This window comes from Cinclus cinclus, chromosome 23, assembly GCF_963662255.1.
Source record: "Cinclus cinclus chromosome 23, bCinCin1.1, whole genome shotgun sequence".
Taxonomy (NCBI): Eukaryota; Metazoa; Chordata; class Aves; order Passeriformes; family Cinclidae; genus Cinclus; species Cinclus cinclus.
In genome coordinates this window covers 5,120,739-5,139,258 of record NC_085068.1, presented here as the reverse complement: position 1 = coordinate 5,139,258, position 18,520 = coordinate 5,120,739, and the positions used below count along the sequence as shown (strand labels likewise).

Below are 18,520 nucleotides of genomic sequence, written 5' to 3'. Positions count from 1 at the left end.
TTCACAATGTTTTAAAGTAAAATAAAGATATTTGCCTGGCACAAGTCTCTCTTGTTGTTGTTGGAATTCTTTTAAGTCTGAGCAAGTTATTGCCCTGCGCCTTCTTTCCAGACAGGGCCGAGGCACTGATCACTCTTCAGCTGCTTACAGGTAAATTTGGGGTAAGTTTCTGGAGTGAGCGCACACTGATTGATCATGGCTGAATGACACCATAGCCAAAAGCACAACTTGCAGTGTTGTCTGCTCAAGGAGCAAGGTGGTCTTTGAATTTTAACAGTGGCAAAAATACTGTCAGATTTGTCCTTTCCTTTGTATAGCAAATGACTGACTATGGGATTTTTCCTTTCAGGGAGGAAACGGCAACATGAATTCATAGATGATGAGTAGGATGCCAAAGCCAGAGATGACAGTGCTCTTGAAGAAATGCTGGGTAGAACAAAAAGGTAAAAGGAACAGCTAATTGAGTGCATTTCAGAGCCTGTGGGACTCCGTGGGGTACTTTTCCTCATGAGGCAAATGGCACACCCCCTCAAACCAGTGCTCAGTGTTCTGAATTCCCTCCTCCTCCTTTTTGCATGAAGTCCCAGTGCCACCTCTCACTCCTGACCTGCTCTCTCCTTGCTTGGGTTTTCCCCAAAGTTGCATAATTCTGTACCTAAAACCCATGCAGCTCATCCTTTCCACCCTGTCCCTGCATGTGTGTGCTTGCAGGTGCAGCAGTTCTCCCTGCCCCACCAGCCCAGCAGTTACTCCATGCCTCTGCTGCTGTGGTTGTGCTGAGGGCAAAAACACAAATGAGAGCTGCACTGGACCAGTCCATTTGCAGCCAGTGTCATGCTACAGAGAGTTGGTCAATCAGCCATGGCCTGCTCCTGCTGTGGCCATGTCCCTGGGCAGGTGCACACAGCTGCAGAGTTGGGAGTGTTCTGCAAACAGGTGCCTCCAACAGGGCTGAATCTCTCTGTGCTACTCTGATGCCTTTTACCACATTTTGTGATAATGCTGTTGAGATGCCCAGAGGAAATACTTCTTATTTGCTCTTTCGTTCTGTGAAATTCTCTCTGTAATGGAAGCGTGATAGTCTACCTGGGGACTTGGGGAGGTAAGAGGCAGATTTAGTCATACCTGCAGAGCACCCCACAGTAGAAAGACCTTGTTACACTCATTCAGTGGCAGCAGAAGTGGCTGAAGCAACTGATGAGGAGCAAGAAAATCTTCATTAGTCATGTAGCTCTCTTTGGGATATTTTCATGCTTGTTTATGCAGGCTGACTTAAATCCCTCAAAAGTCAAAAGCAAATGTTCTCCTTGCAAGTGCTCCAGGTTTGCAGTGATGATCTGCCTGTTGCCCCTACCTCTCATCTCTCTCCAGCAGCAGCTGTGTGGGACACAGGGTGCTTCTGGGGCAAGCAGAGGGTCTTTTCAGTACTGTCTGATGGGTTGATATATATACATAATAGTTTCTGCTGGAAGTGTTGTTTTCAAAACAGCAATCAGGGAGGAATTCCCTGTAGTTCAGATGGTCGTGCCATTTGGCCAACCAGAGCTCTTGGTCTACTTGGAGCCTTCCAGCCCAAAATGACAAGAGCCTGTCATGGACAGAGCTCTTTGCCCTGCCTGTGTTCATAGTATCCACTAAATATACTCCGAAATACTGGTTGACTTTTTGGAATGGTCCTAACTTGTATAAGCTGTCCTACAGTTCAAATCCATGATTATATAATTTTTAGTTTAATAGCACCACAGAAGAGAATTTAAGGATACTTAAAATAGTAATTAACAAGTTCCTGTTGTTGTCAATCTGTATTTTGGGAGATCCGATAGTTTTGTTACTTGTTTTTCTGCATATGTGTTTGTGTAGGCTGTTGATGCATTTTTCATCGATTTCCATAAACTTGGATGCAAATCTGTTATACTTGTTGGGTTTCAAAATTCTTCACCATCAGTCTGGAGAGCTTTGAGTGTATAAAACTGAGAACAGCCAGTGCTGGCAGGACCCATGTCCCTACAGGAGTGCTGGTTCCCTAGAGCCAGATTGTATAGCCATCCCTTATTCCTTCTGGTTCCTGGTTGGGGCCCTGGTGCCCAGCCAGCACATAGCAGTGGTGGCTACAGCACCCACAAGGCCAGGTGAAATGTGGAGCAGGGAGGCTTTTCAATATTTGCTGCAGTTTTGAGAGCTCAATAGATGTGTTATTTTACTGCTCACGCAATTAAACATTAGCTCAGGGCAGTTGCATGGTGCTGGTGCTTTAAGGTGGCCAGTGGCCACTATCTGTGCTCAGCACTGCCATTGCCAGCTCCAGCATTACAACATGTGCTCTCCGCTCAGCAGTGGCTGGAAAGTTCCAAAAGGACCAGATTTGGCATCAGCACAATCCTTTCTGCAGGCGTTGTGCTTCAGGCACTGCCAAGTCCTTCCTGCTTCTACTTCCTTCCAGCATGTGGTATTTGGTGTGACCCTGGGGACAGACAGTAGCCTGCGGGGCTAGCTCGTGTTTTTTTAGCTTTTCCCTCAGTCGTGTCAGCATTCAGGTTTTCAGTTGCAGGAGAGCAATAGGCAATACCTTTTCTGATTTGCTGGCTGTCCTGCAAATGCTGGCATCAGTGAGCACTGACAGCAGTGGAAAGTGGTGTGTGTCACCCCTCTGGTGACATGGGCTGACAGAGAGAGCTCTTGAACAAGGCAGCATATCTAAGGGAGAGTCCTATTTGGGGTCCCATAGCCTCACTGCTGATGCAAGTTTTCTTACTGAGGTGGAGCTTTTCAGAGCACCTTACTGCTGGTGTTTAGCCCACGTCTTGCAAGCAGTCAGGAAAAGAAGGTGAATGACTCCATATCCTTTGATCTGAAAGTTCAGTGCTAGTCCTTTTCTGTAATTTCTTAGTCACTGTATTTGAAGCTTTTGCCCTCAGAGTTGGAGGCAGGGCAGGAGGAGGAGATGCACTTAGAATTCCTCCAGCTTTGAAATGATTTGAGATAGAATATTACATGGGCCCACCAAAGTGTTTTATCAAGGTCATGCCACGTATCAGTGGCTGTCACTAGAAGTTGGGGCTCCAAGGCTTTCTGATTTTATCTGTAGGATTTTATTGGTTTGCTTTGGGTTTTGCCCCAAGAAATTGTGTATGTTTTTGAACAGTACCTGTTAGTTCCTTAGACAGGCTATGAACAACCTTTCACTGCAACCCTGGGAGTTTTAATCCAAACACTTGCTCTCAACAAACTTGTTATAAACCATACAAGTGCTTTTGTGCAGATAAATTTTGGTATCACTACTGAGAGCAAAATTGGAATTTTGATTATGAAAATTATTGGCAACGTTTGGTCATGTGGAGCAGGTTTTACAGTGTATGTGACAGGCTTTGATGGACATAAGCACAGAGCCAGAAGATCCTGGGCTTCCTGTAAATATGCAGGTGAAGTTATCCTAATTTACTGTACATTGTTTCCCTGGCAGAGATGGCCCTTTAGATAAATGTTAAATAAACATTAAATACAGACTGACACTGTCAAAAGGAAGATGCAGCTCACTTAACACTGAAATGGCACTTCATAGAGACCTTTTGCAATTTGTAGTTCAATAAAAAGGGTAATCTGTGTAGAAATATTCTGTGCTTGCCTATTCTGTCCTTGTCTGCCAGTGCTGACAGGATTGTGCTCCTGGTTTTACCTTCTTGGTGTCCCAGGCTGAAATACTTCATATTTCACACTCTTGAGTTCTATAAATAATTGACGTGCCTGTCTTAGCAACTGAGGAACAGCAGCAAATTGTATTATTCTGGAGTAATAGGGGTTTTCTGCATTCTGTACTCCTTTTCATCTTAATTTTCACTTCACTACTGAGAATGAGGAACTGATTTATTCCACTCCAGGAGAAAAAGTATTATTGTACTGGTATTACTGTTCCAGTCCTTCAGGGGAGGAACTTCAGGGGAAAGGCAGAACTCAAAAATGAACACATCTCAATGAAAACGAGTTATTTCTGTATATTTTCTGCAGCTAGTCTTTGGATATATTTCTCATTTTGTGCAACTCTCATGGGTCACATGGGAAAGAATAGTCTTAAAGGTTAGATGAGGTTTAGGCAGACCTAGAAGGAAACTGCTTTGTGGCTAAAACTAGTGAGAAAATATTAAACCAATCATTTTTGCTTATAAGAAGTGTTGTGTACCCTTGCTGACAGAGCAGAAGGGGCTGTGTGATAAAGCACTGTTGCACCACCCCAAGAGAACTGGAGCAGCTGCTCTGCCATGGTGCCACTGGGAGCGAAGCACGAGGGACTCTAGTTTGTAACACTGGGATTACTCTTCCATTTGGTTTACCTATTTATAAATAATGATAGGAAAAGTCAGGGAAGTTCCTTCTCATTATGTGTTTATAACATGGCAGAGCCCAGTCGGGATGGAGTCCTTTAAAGATTTGGGATAATGCTTTCAGCAATTTGCTTTTTAATTGAAAGCTTGAGTGCTCTGTGTGTTAATGATGCTCCCTGAGGGAATCAAAGGACAGACTTGGTTCAGAAGTCCCAGGATGGGTTTTTGGGCAAAGGGCAGTGTTGGGGTGGTGCCATCTGGGCAAACTGACTCAGGTAAATTTGAATTTGCCTCTGGCTTCTGGTTCTGGAATCCACTTGACTTGGAGCACTTTCTGCCTCTGTTACCATCACCAGTTCTACTTCCTCGGGTTCTCCTGTTATTTTTCCTTTGTTGTCTTCCATTACTCATTCTTCTGTTCTCAGTGCCTGAGGCTGATCATTTCATACCTTGGTGACTGGTTTGGCTCCCAGATCCCTATTTATTCAGATAATGTAGACAGCAGTCCAATTCTAGAGGAGATGGAAAAAATACTTGTTTAAAAGCTGGAACACAACTTTAGGAGCATAACTTTAGGGATCTAAAACATCCTTCCCCATTTGTTCCAGCTGTGGCTAGAGATCCAGTCCCAAACTCAGTCATGCTGAGCTGAGAGCTGTGCATCCACTGCAGAGCCAACACTGCATGATGGCTTCTGGCACTCAGAGTTTGCAGGATTTATACTTTCTCCCTGGGAGGAAGGGTTAGGATGTGGAGTAAACCATTCTCAGGCACGCTATACAGCTTGTTACAGGAGGATGACAGCTTAACAAAAAAATTAAAAACTAATCCTTCCATGACCCTCATTGAAGACTGCACTAAAATTCCAACCGAGGAGGCCATGCATGACAATCATATTCCCTTCTTACGTAGAACAACTCGATTGTCTTATTAGAAAAGAAAGCAAAGAGGAATGTCCTGCATGTAGTGTAGGAAATTGTCTTTACTAAATCTACCCCAGCGTTTATGAGCACTGTATATATTATTTGATTTTACCAGAATTACATAAACATGGGGGAAAATTGTTAATGTAAGTTGACTACCAGAGTAAATCACAGCCTAATTATTCTTTTTTTTCCCTGGCTAAAATTAGAATTTGATATAGTGGTCAACAGACATTTTCTTTAATTTTTGAGACATAATTTCTAATGGCTAATCCAAATGAATAGGAGAAAGTTGCTGCAGAATTGAAAAAATAAATTATCTGAATTTTATGGTGACTTACTGGTAAATCCCCTTAGTTGGAAGCTTTAATTTACCTCATATTTCATTTTTTTTTCCTCCTCTAACTGGCTTATGGGTGTATATTAGGGCAAAATGATTGTTACTTTCTTAGTGCCACTGCTGGGAGCAAAGTGAAGGCAGACCCCAGGCTGTCTCACAGGGAGCCAAGGGCTGTAGGGGCAGTGTGTAGGGCATGGTGGGACAGTTGCTCCCTGGCACTGCTGCCTGCAACAAAGGCTGGTCCTTGGCAGCTCTGTCAGTCCTTCTGGAGCTGTGTGATGCTGCACTGGAATGACCGAGGCTCCAGCACTGCATCCCCACGCGATTCCCATCTGGACCTGGTGCCCCTGTAGAGCAACTGCATTGTTGGTCCTGTTCTTGGTTAAACAGGTACATGCTGTGTTTTGTGTTGAGCCTATTGGTTTAAATATCCGCAAACTCTTTATGGGGCTTTGCACAGCAAAACCACCTTTCCTCAAAGAGTCCATTAAAGGGGCTGGGACTTTGGAGTTGTACTTCATTTTAGCCTGGGGTGTATTTCCTGTAGCCGGCAGAATTTAACTAGAGGTGATTTGAGTGTATTCTTTGTATTTCTGAGGGAAACAAATGGGCTCAGAACTGCAGAAGGAATTGAGAAAAGGATGGATCCAAAGCCCATTGTATAGAAGGTGATTGAGCTCGACCTCCTGCTAGGGGAATATGTGCTTTTGTCCATTCTGAGTCCAGTATCCTTAGTTCCTGGTAATGTATATTCTCTTCACCTTCCCCACATAATATTGGACAAGTTACTTGGATGGTGGGGTATACCTCTTAGGAGAAAGAAGTGCATGTTTTGGAATATTTACCTGTTTTTGCTAAACCTAGGAATTGGCAGTTGTACATCACAAATGCAGTGACATGTTTTAAGAGTGGGTTTGTCCAATCACATTGTCTTGGTTAAGTCTTGGGTTTATTCCTAGAATAACACCTGGAAGAAACACCTTTAGATTCTCTATGAGAGAGTAAAAGGGCAAAAGCATTTCATTTCTATCATGTCAGGTTTTTCTAATCATCTCTTCTCACACTTGTGAGAGTATTTTTGTGAAAACACTTGGCATTCCTTGCTTCTAAATCATGAAGTAACTTTGTGCAAACAGTTCACAAGAACTGGGGTTCCAACAGTGTCATTATGGCTATTAAACCTGTCTGAACTGTTTTCCTTTGTGCTGCTTGCCATAGCAACAGTGATGTGCTGAATATCCATAAGAGGATATTTGAATATATTCTTAACAGTTTTACTTCTGCATAGAGCTCTGTATGCCAAATCATCACATTAACCCAATTAACTAAGCCAGACCCACATCTGCCACAGACTGACAATTAAGAATTTTAAATGAACTTGGTATTTCACCTCCCTTTTAATGAAACCAACCCAGACACCAATCACCAGCATAGCAGCAGCTTTTATCAGTGTGCTGTTAAAAATTATTCATGATTCAGACTGCACAAACTCCTGGCACATCTCCTCTCTTGCTGCTTATCAGCTGGAGGTTGCTCTGTGCGGGAGCCCCTGGAAAGGTAACAGTGAGCAAGTTTATCCCACACCATCCATGCATGGAGTCTTGTGCAGTTCAGTACCTCTGTGCCTTAATAGCAATTGGACTGAGTTTTAAACAGTGGGAGCTGAGAAACTTCAAAGATACCAGCAGCACTTCAATTCAAATGGCTTCTTTCTTATCATTTTATTGCACAGGAATTAAATGAAAATATTTGGAGCTTTGCTGGAGGAAAAAATCCCCATTTAGTATCTCTAGTATTACACAGGTCACACTGCTGTAGTAACCTGTGTGTACAGAAATCACACACCTAACATTAGGTAATTTCAGGTGTGGAAGATTGAGTTCAGTAGGGGTTTGTGTCTCCTGGCAGAAAACCTCATGTTGAGGAGGAGAATGAGTTCATTAGCTAGATGGAGCAGAGTTCATACACTGCTTCAGTAACCCCTTAAAAATGCTGTATTCATTCTCATCCACACAAAATCTCATTGTCTTTACAGACCAGGAAGGATCTAGAAAGCCAGGCAGTACTCCCAAAGACACATGATAGAGCAGGGTACACACTGCTGTGGAGTCATGGTGGTTGTGTTAGTCTTGGAAGTGGAGCTGTTCCCAACTAGTGCAGCAGCACTTCCCCGTGTTCGTGTTCCCAGGCTGTGCAGGCCAGGAGAAGGCAGGCAGCGTCCTGAACAACTTTGGCCTTCCGAGCATGGACCTTGTTGCTTTAATGAGCCATAGAAGTGCAGAAGGAACTGCTCAAGCCTTGGAGGAAAGAGACAGATGTACACTCGTGTGTGTGCACAGAACTGACTCGGCATTTCATTTAGTTTGTGGGTGATGTCAGGGTGATGTGATCCATGTAGAGTCCCCATGGTTACTTGTCCAAAGGGTGTCAGTGAATACTGCGGCAAGGGCTGTGAGTGGAATGAACAGTTGTGCCAGTTTCCCTGGCAAGAACAGGAAGGCTGTTTGTGGCAGCAATTGCTGTGGGGAGCAGCCTGAGTTCCTGCCACAAGCATGAGGGGCTCAGAAACAAACCCAACAACTCTCCAGCATTCCTGTGTTTGGTACCAGAGTGAGAAGCTGCATCAATTGGAGGAGCTGTGTTGGTCCCATCATTCTCTCATCTCTTTTCATTACTTGGTTTTGCCTGGATACCCACATGGAAACTCAAGCTGCTTGAGAATGCTGGCCTGATGTTACAGGGGCTGGAGGTGAGCTGGCCCAGGGCAGAAGCACTGTGGGCTGTGCTCCATTTCTTGCTGAAGAAGAAGGGGCAAGGCAGGTCTGTCCATAGGGGCTCCAGCACCTGCCACCCTGAGGGGAGCACTGGGGAGGAATTCAGCATGGACTGGCCCTCCACACCTCCATGAGGCATGAACCAAAGGTCCATGACTTGCATCAGGAGGTCGCTTCTTGTCCCTCAGCACCAAGGGATGCCTCTGTTAGTCTGATACTATCTTTTGCTATGCAAAGTATGAAGTACAACAACTGTATGGCTACCTCGTGTCTCTGCTGAGCATATGGATCGCCTTGGAAGAATAAACAAGGAGAGACATAAATTTCCTAGAATTCATCAAGATAATGGTAGTTCTTTGCCAGTGTGGCAACTAGAAAAGCTTCCATTTCCAGCATATTTTGAAGTGCTGAAGGAAACAACTGTCTTAGCTGATCCTGTGGCTGCGTTAGTATTTGTGGGTATTTATAGGACACTGTACCAGATAAGCTTTCTGACCGTCGGGAGTGAGCCTGTCATTCTGAAGCCTCTTCATCAATGTGCCTTTCACGCTCCACGAGATTAGCAGCTGCTGAAAATAGGAAAAAGGAAAATTCCTTTCTTCTGTCTTAGTAGAGGCCCATCACACCATCCTCCTTTCGTCTGTGCTCGGAAACAGCTTCGGTCCTTAGGAAAGCCAAAGCACCAACAGGTCTTTTTAAAGAAGTTCTGTTCCCAGGAGGATCTAAGAGAAGATATCCTTTTTGTGTGTTTAGTCACACACATCAAAGGAAACAACCGTTGCAGTCTTGGTTTGCATTGTGCAGGCATTAGCTGTGGTCCAGTTCCGCAGAGCTCTACTCGAGGAAGCTGAAATGCCTGTGCTCACCGAGCTTTGAGAGAGATGGGGCAGACTCAGCCAGGGCAAAACATTTCACTCCTTGGGGCATGTCAATTTTGAGAAGGACAGTGCAATTTCCTTGATGTGGGAGCCCTTTCACAACCCCCCGGCCCTGTGCAGGGTATGCTGAGTGGGATCTGTGACATTCTCTCAAAATGTGTTCGAGGGATGGGCAGGACTGTCTCAAACCTTTAACATCTCGTTGGCCATCGTAACTTGGTTCTCTCACAAATTATCATCTCCCTGCACACTGCGCGGAACGCCTGTTTCACCCGAGCATTGTGCTCTGCACCCTGAAACGCTGCGGCTGTGGAAGAGGGCCTACAGCACCCCAAATATTCAGCAATACTGAAAATTGGGGTAATAACCTTTGCAGCCTCGGGGGCCGCCGGTCAGGGCAGGGAAACAGCTCCGGGCTTCGTCTGCCACATAGAAAGGGGGTAGAGCCCGGGAGCTGCTCCCCACCCGGAGGGTTCTTCTCCGTTCTAGGGGATCGGTATCTCCGTCCCTTCGGGAAGCGCTGGGACCAGCCCAGCCGGGCGGACCCCCTGACCAGGACACGCATGTTCGGCACCGGCGTTACAGAGGGCGGTCGCAGGTGGCGCCTCTTACAAAACGACCCCGGCGCGTCCCGGCGGGGGTAATGTCGCTCTCTCCGTGTAGCCTGGGCTCCGGTGCACGGGGCGGGGCGGCCCCGCCGGGCGGGGACTGGCGGCCGCGCCAATCGCCGCCTTTGTTTGGGGTCACCGGGCGCGGGGAGGGCGGTGCCCGCCGGGGCCGCGCGCAGGCAATGGGCGGGGTCGCGGCCGGGCGGGCGGGCCGCGTGTCCCATTGGTGCCGAGTGCCGTCATTCTGCGGGACGGCGCTGCTCGTTGGCCGCCGGCGCGCGCGGTGGTGTGCGTCAGCCGCTTAGTCCCGCCTCCCCCAAGGGACGATTGGCTGCGGCGGCTGTCAGTTACGCGATCTCGGCCCTCCAGTGGCTGCTGCGGCTGTCGATCACACGTTCTATTCTGCCCCCCGCTCACCCGCCCAGCGCCGCTGCTGAATGGCTGTGGCGCGTGCCACTGAAGCGCTGCCGCACTGCCATTGGCGGGGCAGCTTGTCCATCGCGCCCATCCCCTCCGGGGGCCCGCCCCCAGCCTGTCACGATTGGAGGCCAGGGATGTCAGTGCGGCGGATTGACCAATGGGCGGCCCGGGGCGTGCGCGGTGCGCGCGGGGCGGCCGGGCCGGCGGCGGCGCGGGAGGAGGCGGCGCGCGCCTGGTCCCGGTCGCGAGGAGGCGGAGGAGGATGTGGCGCGCGGAGGGGAAATGGCCGCCGAAAACAAGCCGGAAGGTGAGAACGCGGCCGGGCCGCCCCCGCCCCGCGCCGGGCCCCGCGCCGGGCCTGCCCGCCGGGCCGCCCCCGCCCCCCGCCACGGCTCCGCCGCGGGGCGGTGGCGGCGGCGGCCCAAGCCGGGCCGCGCGACGCGAAGTTTGCGGCGGCGGCGGCGCCTCCGCGGGGCCGGGCCGGGCCGGCGGGCGGGCCATGTGCGGCAGGAAGGCCGCGTGGCGAGGGGGCCGCGGCGGCCGGGCCGGGCCGGGCACGGTCCCGCCTCCCGCCGCCCGCCGGCACGTGCCCGCCCGCCGCCAACATGGAGGCCCCAGCGCGGGGCCGCCGCTCGCCACGGCCGGGCCGCCCCCGCCTCCCCCCCCGCGGCGGCGGCGCACGTGCCTCGCGGGCGCGCGCCCGTCGGAAGCTGGGTGGCCTTGGCCACGGCCCCGCCAGACCGGGGCCTCCGCGCCGCGGGCGGGCCGGGGCGGGCGGAGCGGCAGGCGCGAAGGTGAGCGCGGCGCGGGCCCGGCCCCGCTGGGGGCCCCGGGGCGCTCGACTGAGGCCGAAAGTTGCCGGAGCGGCGGGAGCGGGGCCGGCGCGTCCGCAAGGGGGAAGCGCCGCTCCGCCGCCGCTCCTGCCCCCGGCCCGGCGGGAGCGGGGCCGTGGCCCGGGTTCGGCGGGAGGCGGGTTGGATATTTCGAGTTATTTGAGATAAGTTTGTCCCGGCCGGTTCGGGCAGCGGTGCCGGCCCGGACCCCGCCGGCCGGGTAGTCGCGGCCGGTACCGGTTTCGGCGCCTCCATCTTACAGGGGCGGGAGGAGAGAGCAGAGGACAGTTCGCAATCCCTGCCTAAATCCGGTTGAATATGCCAATACCCCAGGGACTGGCCTGGTTATAGTTGGGCATCTCAAGGAACGGTGTTTAGTAGTAAGTAATAGGGATTTTTTTTTTCTTTATCTGCCACAGCAGATGTACATCGTCGTCTGGAACGCGTTTGCATTCTTTACTGGGAAACCTCTTCATAGATTACAAGGGTTCTTATCCTGCCTTTTGTCTGAATTTCTTTTCTTTTTGCTTTGGGAATATATTTTTTTGCATTGTTTCTTGGCGGCTGTAGAACCCCTCTGGGCATAGGTTTGAGTTTTGATTGCGCCGTGAAATTCAAAGGCTCTGCAAAAAAAATAAATCTAAAATTTAAGTAGTAGGGGTGATTTTGAGTATTGTTGGCTTCATCTTTTACTAATCTCTTTGATGCTCCCAAAGCCATTCGTTCGATCTTTCCTTTGGTCTGGAAAACGTCGGGTTTCATTCTTTACTCACTTGCGTTGAAGTACATGATTAACTGCACTGAAGCAGTGAAATGCCACCTGGCTAACAGGGGTGTGTGCGAGGAGAGGGCGAGCGTTCACCTGGATTTCCTGGCTCTCACTGTGACGTTTTCGTTCTTTCAAGGGTGACAGTATTGTCACCAAAGCACAATCGGGTTCGATTCACTTTTCAGGCTTCCTGTACCAATGTACGATGGATTTTTGCTCTGTAAAGCACGGGTTTCAGTGTGCTCAGCCCTGTGAGGCTGCGGCTCTACGGACCAGGCAGGTCAGTGCTCCCTGACTGGGAACGTAACTTGTCCTTTCCGCTTGATATTTACTGCAACTTTTGTCGTGTTTGGTCTTGGTACCTGATTTCAGGGGGCGGGTGAGGTGTGTTTTTGCTGAGGGTCGGCAGCCGTGTTTGCTCTCGAGTAGGGCTGTGCAGGAGCTGCCAGCGAGACGCCCGCTATGCCCCGCGCTGCCGTCCGGCGTCTCCGCTGGCTGGGCCGGCGCTGTCTCTGCTCTGTGCCCGTGCAAAGCGCGGCCGCGCCGCGGAGGTGAGGAGCGGAGCATCCCCGGCTCGGCGCCGGCGCCCGGGGTGTTGTACGAAGTCACAGAGCTGCTCCCCCGCTGACCTACTTTTGCGGTGGATTTTCAAGGAGACGACATATAAACCATTCATTCCTTAAGCTTAAACTCCACCTGTCAAAAACTTAAATGGGAATGCTAAAGGCGTGATTCGAGCAGAGTGTTTCACAGTAGTGCAGGTGCTGGAGGAGAGAGCACAAGTTGCTTTACATTATAGTTACTTCAATGAGTTAAAAGCGGATGTAAATGGCAGCTCGCGGGCCGGCTGTGGAGCTGTGCTGCTTTCACTGGGGAGCCGCCTGCTCCATTCCCCCAGCGCGGTGCAGCAGCGGCGAGCCTCTGAGCAGCAGCACACGGCTCTGCAGACCTGCCTGGTCTTGGATCTCCCTGCCAAGCTGCCCTTGGGGCTGCTTGTGCCCCCCCGAGCAGCGGGAGATCCCCGGCGGGAGTTGAGGTTTGGAATGAGGCTGGCGCCGCTGTCCCCTGGCCGCAGGAAAGAGTTCCACGGCTTGGAGAACTCGGGTGAGTTTCCTCCTTTCTGGTTTCCTCGGGCAGGATGAGGCTGGTTCAGTGACCCAGCGGCTTTTGCCATCCTGCAGCAGAGGGTTTGTGGGTTTTGTAGTTCCTGCTGTGTTTTGTGCATCTGAGCTGAGCCGGGAGGACTGACCCTTGCCGGTGCCATCTTGGCAGCTGTGACAGCTCCGAACTTGATCAGAAGGTGCTAAGTGGGGGTGTAGTTTAAAAAAACTTTTTTAATAATTTAAAGTTCAAAAAGGGAAGAATGTAGACGGACAGCCTTTTTGTGTTCTCACAGCAGGTACCTCTAATTAGCCAGGAGCTTTGCAGAGAGTAGTGCCCATGTGTTTTGCGTTTGCTGGCAGAGGGGCCTGGAATTTTGTTGTGTGCTGAGTTCACTTAAGTGCGATTGTTGAATTTTCTGTCTGTTAGTTGAGGCAGGGTCATAGGTGGGATGGCAGGAGGAGGTGTTGTTTCTCCCTACAGCTCCTGAGCATTGAGGGTGCTGGTGGCGTGGGCTGACTGAAGAGGGTAAGTGGAGCCTCAGATGTTACTGGCTTTGGAGGGACTATTTGGAGAACAACAGCCTTCTGAGAACAAAACATCCCCGATTTGGTTGTTAAACAGTAAATATTTACTTCCCTCTGCTAAAGTGTTACCTAGGGTTTATTACTTAAACAAACCTGAACTTACGGTGTGTTGATGACCGGGATTGTGTGTGCTGCAGGATCGGACTGTCGCGGGGAGGAGGCAGCATTTGATGCTCGGCTCAGTCCACTCCTTGCCCAAGAATTTTTGCTGAATCTCAGTTGTTGGGATTTTACCAAAATTTCCGTTCTCAAAATTGAAAGCAGACTGTCTCCTGGTCAAGTTTCTAGACCCTCTTTGTGGGCTGTCAGCCAGCAGGACAGGTTCAGGGACTGGGCTTCATTCCCTTTTTCCAAACATTAGGAACTGTATGTTTGTGAGGTCAATTTTTTGAATACTTTTGGTATTATATTAGTATTATTCCCAATGTAAGGCTTAAGGCTTCTTTAAAACTCTATTTTTTAAATTTAATTCTGCATCTCTTCTTGTTACTGATTTTCACAAATACTTTGGCTTAAAGGTTTTTTGTTTTATTTTTGTCAGTTTTAAAGCTACATATGCAGGAAACCTTCCTGGAGATGTATTAACTCAGGTTTCATTTTCTGTATCAGAAAATGATGTAGTGAAATGATGATGTAGAAGTACGGTTAAAACAGATACCTTTAAATTTAGTATTTAAAGACTCAATGCTGACTTTGCATTACTGGTGGTCTTAAATGGCTCTTATAAAGACCTCCTTACAAAGGCAGGTGTTGTTGGAGGAAGGGGCAGTAGCTGTCCTCCCTCTATCCAGACACCCTTCAGGAGGAGGGAGCTGGAATGTGACCTTTCTTTTTCAGTGTCCCTCTGTCTCTGCTTCAGTAAGCCACATGTGTCTAAAGGGAAAAAGCCCCCAGCCAACAAATCCAAATATTGCCAGGGAGTGAAGCAAGGCTGGGTGGAGTGCTTGTGGAATACTGGTCTGGTTAATTGAAATGCAGTGCTTCCAGCAGCTTCCTGCAGCTTCGGTGTTCTGCTTCCACACCTTGCTGAGTTTTTGCTTTGTAGTTTTCTCCCCTCACTTTGTGTTGTGTTTTCACCTTCCTTGGCTCCTGGAAGCCTTGTGTTGTGTTAGTGCTGGGTTAAACCCCGTGGGTTTGGAAAAGCAGGTTTGCCTGTGGGTGCTGGTGCCTGTCTTAGCCCAAGTCCTTTGGGGTACAGCACCTGCCCTGTTCCCAGGGCAGCACTGAAGGGCCGCTCTGTGCTGAGGAGTGGTCGTGGCACTGGGTGAACAAGAGCAAACTCTCTTCTCACTGGACACGTGTGTACTCGCTGTCCTGCTCACATCGCACGCTTCAGGGGGCTGGGTTTTTCTAGCCAGCTCTCCAGGTAGGTTTCCAAACTCTTTGTAATATGAAAAGAAAGAAGTGAAAGTATTTGTGACTGGTGGCTGCAACCGTGTAAGGTCAGAGTAAGTGTCTGCCCTGGCCTTAGCCAGTACTTCAGGACTTCTGGGAAATGTATTATAGTGTTGAGAACATCTGTAGTATTGGGAACTGAGTAAAGAGATGGTTTGTTTTTTGCTAGACCTGGCCAGTAGTATCCACCAGTCCTTGGCTTCGTTGCCATTGAATTTGATGATGTAATTTTAGTGACAACCAGTGGGTGAAGGAATTGATGACATGTCTCAACTGAAGAGTTGGTGATGGTGAGCAGTGGTCTCATCATTCTGGTGCACTTGTCAGATTTAGCAGCCAAGAGGTGAAAGTCAGGCATGAACACGAAGAGCTGCAAGGAGAGGTGGAAGTGGCTGCACTGTTTGAACACTCCCAAAGTTTGGTTTTAGAGTAGGTCTTTGTGTGTACCTTCTGACTGTAAGGGAATTCTCCTTTTGCTCCGTTAGCAAGTGCTTGGAGCCTGCCTAGGTGGGAGAGGGAAAGAGGAGCTTGTTTTGCTGGTGAGGGAAAGTAGACTTGGAAGTGTCGTGCAGAGTGCTAAGCGTTAGGGCACGAGAAATAAACAGCTGATTGTGTCACCTAGCCCTCAGCCAGTGTGTAGGCCTTCATTAGCTAAATTTGGCTGTCAGCTTTTCCCTAAAATACACAATTTGTAGTTTAACCTAATTGGTGATCGCACTGAATTTAGTTACAAAATGTCAAGAAACTTTCTGCTATGTGGAAAGGATAAAAGGACTTGGAAGTAGCATGTTACTGATGGGGAGAACTGGGCCACTGGTGCACAACAGCAGCTTTATCTATATTTGTGTTTCTTGTGGTTTTAGAATTGTTTGTAGAGTTTGTCATAGCAATGAAGTATTTATCACAAATATTCCAAGACACTAAGGCAAGATTCAGTAACTTCTAGAAGAAAATTGTTTTATTGCTCATCCTTCATACTGCCACCATTCCTGTGATTCCCTCCTCATCCTTTCTGGGTTTTTTCCTTCCTTGCTTATTCTACACAGACAGCAGTCATGGCCATACACATGCTGGTTGGTGTTGGTCTCTTGCTTCTGTTGTACATTTTTTACCTTTGCCTGAACTGCTTAGTCTTTCCTTGTGTCCTCCCCTCAGCCCCAGGCTGCATCCTGTGCTGGAGGACTGGGAATGCATTTGCTCAGCCAGTGTCTGAGTGCTGGCATCCAGCAGAGCCCTGCTGAGACAGCAGCACTGCAGAGCTGGACCTGGTTATCTTCTCTTAGCCACCCTTGACTGATATTTAGAAATCTGCTTTTGTTGCCAAGAGATTTACTACTGTAATCATACAAATGTTTCTAGCAAACAGACCAAGAGCTGTTGCATTTGCTTCTGTTGCTGCTTGTTTATGGATGGAAGATGCCAGGATTGAAGTTTAACTGAGAGAAATAGCCTGGAAGTCCTGCAGTTGTTTGGATCTGGAGTAATTCTTTGCATTTATTTCTTCCAGAAGGAGTTTGTTGGATTTGCCTGTGTGTGGAGATCAGTAAGTGACTGGGTGACTATGGTGGCCTCTCTGCACTGTGTTTTTGTGGTGCCACTTGTGCACTGTAGGGCTGCAACTCTGCCCCCTCAGTGGCTGGTCATTGGTGGTGGGATCAGCTGGATGCCTGCCCCTTCCCTAATTAAGAATGAGACTGGGATTTTAGTAAAAAATGTTTTGTACTAAAGTGCCCATCTGTAATGTTTAAACACCTCTTCCCTCTCTTGAGGTAGTTAATGAGATGGCCAGCCTTAGTTTATTATTTCATAATAATAGGTTTATAAAATTTCTGTTTGTGAGTTTATAGCTTACTTGCGTTATTTATTTCCAGTATAGACCTGTCTCCAGATCAGCAGCTGATGAACATCCTTTTTGGCGATTTCTTTACTTTCCAACTACATGTTATATAGGAAAACTGTGGTAGTTAATGGGGCTGCAGGTCTAAATTCACCTCCTGGATCACGAAAGATTTAAGAACCAGTTAAAGAAAAAGAAAAGGGGTAGAGGGTTGTTTGGAGAGTGGGGGTAGAGCACAGATTCTCTGTGATTTGCTGTTGTGCACTTTAAAGTTTTATGGCCCATGGTACATCCCTTGGGAGGATAAAGTGCAAGGAGCATGAAGAAACCCATAAAATGACGAAGGGTTTATGTGGTATAATTAATGTGGAACTTTCCATGAACTTTATAATACTTACACTTTCTTAATTCTACATGAGTCTCTGGTTTGCTAATAAGTAATCTTGAAGATTGCTAATGGAATTTAAATTTTGCATTTTCATTCTGAATTATAACAGGACACATTTGTAGGCTGCTATATTTTAGTCTGTAGCTTCCTTACTTGAGTTCTCAGCTGTGGCTGTGCCTGCCTTGGGAAACATTTTTGAGCTATGGCCAGCTCTGCACTAAAAACCCCCGTGTTGATAGAGCTTTACTGGCAAATCCTCCCTGTGCCAGTGTGGCCCTGCTTGCACAGACACTTGTTATTGACACTGGATGGATTTGTGGATCTTGGTGTTGTTAGTTGCACCCGTAGCAAAAATAAATGAGGAGAAAGTTCAAGATCTGGATTTGCACAGTAGAACCAAATCAGTGCTGGGAAGTTGCAGCTCCTGTTTTTAGCTACTGAGGAAATTTTAGTTGGTGATAAACAGAGGAGTTTGCCTGCTGGGTGCTCTGCTGGAGCTGCTGGATGAGCAGGGCTGCAGAGCAGTGTGGACCCTTGTCTGCTTTTACCAGGAGCCCCTGTGGTGGTGGCTGGGCTGGTCAGCTGCACTAGTAATGGCAGATTTGATTCGAGCCGAGGGATAGCATTGGGAGCGGTTTGCTCCACCTCCCTAAAGATGTGATGCTGTTATTTGTGAGGAACAGGAACAGGACCAGGAAAGTGGTGATTCATTTGGAAGAATAAGAACTGTTGTTCTACCAGTACCCTCAGTGCCACTGGGTGAGCAGTGCTCCTTTCCTCTCCTGTTCCCAGCTTTCCCAGACTTCCTTCCCTGGAGGAATACATTGTGTGATTACAGAGAAGCAGATTTGAAAGCAAATGTGTGTACATCATTTGGAGCTATGAGTTCTTCACCCTAATAGCTGGTTGGCTGATTTCATCCTTTTCCAAGGTCAGACCTGGTTTAGAGGTCACTGGATTTAGAATTTGCATCCCATACTGTGATGGTTGTGTGTTGTTCTGACTACACAGCTTGAGGAGTCCATAATGAAAAGCCGGTTGGATTGAGGCAGGAGGCAGTTGTTTTTCACACAGGGGATTTTTTTTTGGAGTGAGGAAATGCCATTGCTAAATGCAGAAAAGGGAGGCATCTATGAGATGTAGTCGTGTTACAGGATGGTGAGAATGACCTTCCATTGCTGTAATAACAGAAGGTGGGAGATGCTAACAACGGGAGTTGGAAGGTTTAGCGTCAGCAAGTTCTGACAACTTCTACCAAAACATTTTAAAGGGCTCTATTATCCATAGGCACTTTCTGGATTAATAATACTGATAATTGATGACAATGGAAGAAAGTTAATAAAACGAGCTG

The 18,520-nt window shown here is 48.3% G+C and overlaps 1 protein-coding gene across 3 annotated transcripts in view; it reads left to right on the top strand.

Annotated features, from left to right (window-relative positions):
- Window positions 1-357: 357 nt before the first annotated feature.
- CAMTA1 (calmodulin binding transcription activator 1) overlaps window positions 358-18,520 on the top strand; it is a 234,288-nt gene continuing 216,125 nt past the window's right edge. For 2 of the 3 annotated variants that reach the window (XM_062507528.1, XM_062507526.1), the window contains exon 1: window positions 358-443. In XM_062507528.1, the coding sequence (XP_062363512.1) occupies window positions 377-443 (67 nt within the window). In that variant the 5' untranslated portion in view covers window positions 358-376. Of the gene's footprint in view, window positions 444-10,456; window positions 10,567-18,520 lie in introns of those variants that run through there. The other variant, XM_062507527.1, reaches the window with a different exon arrangement.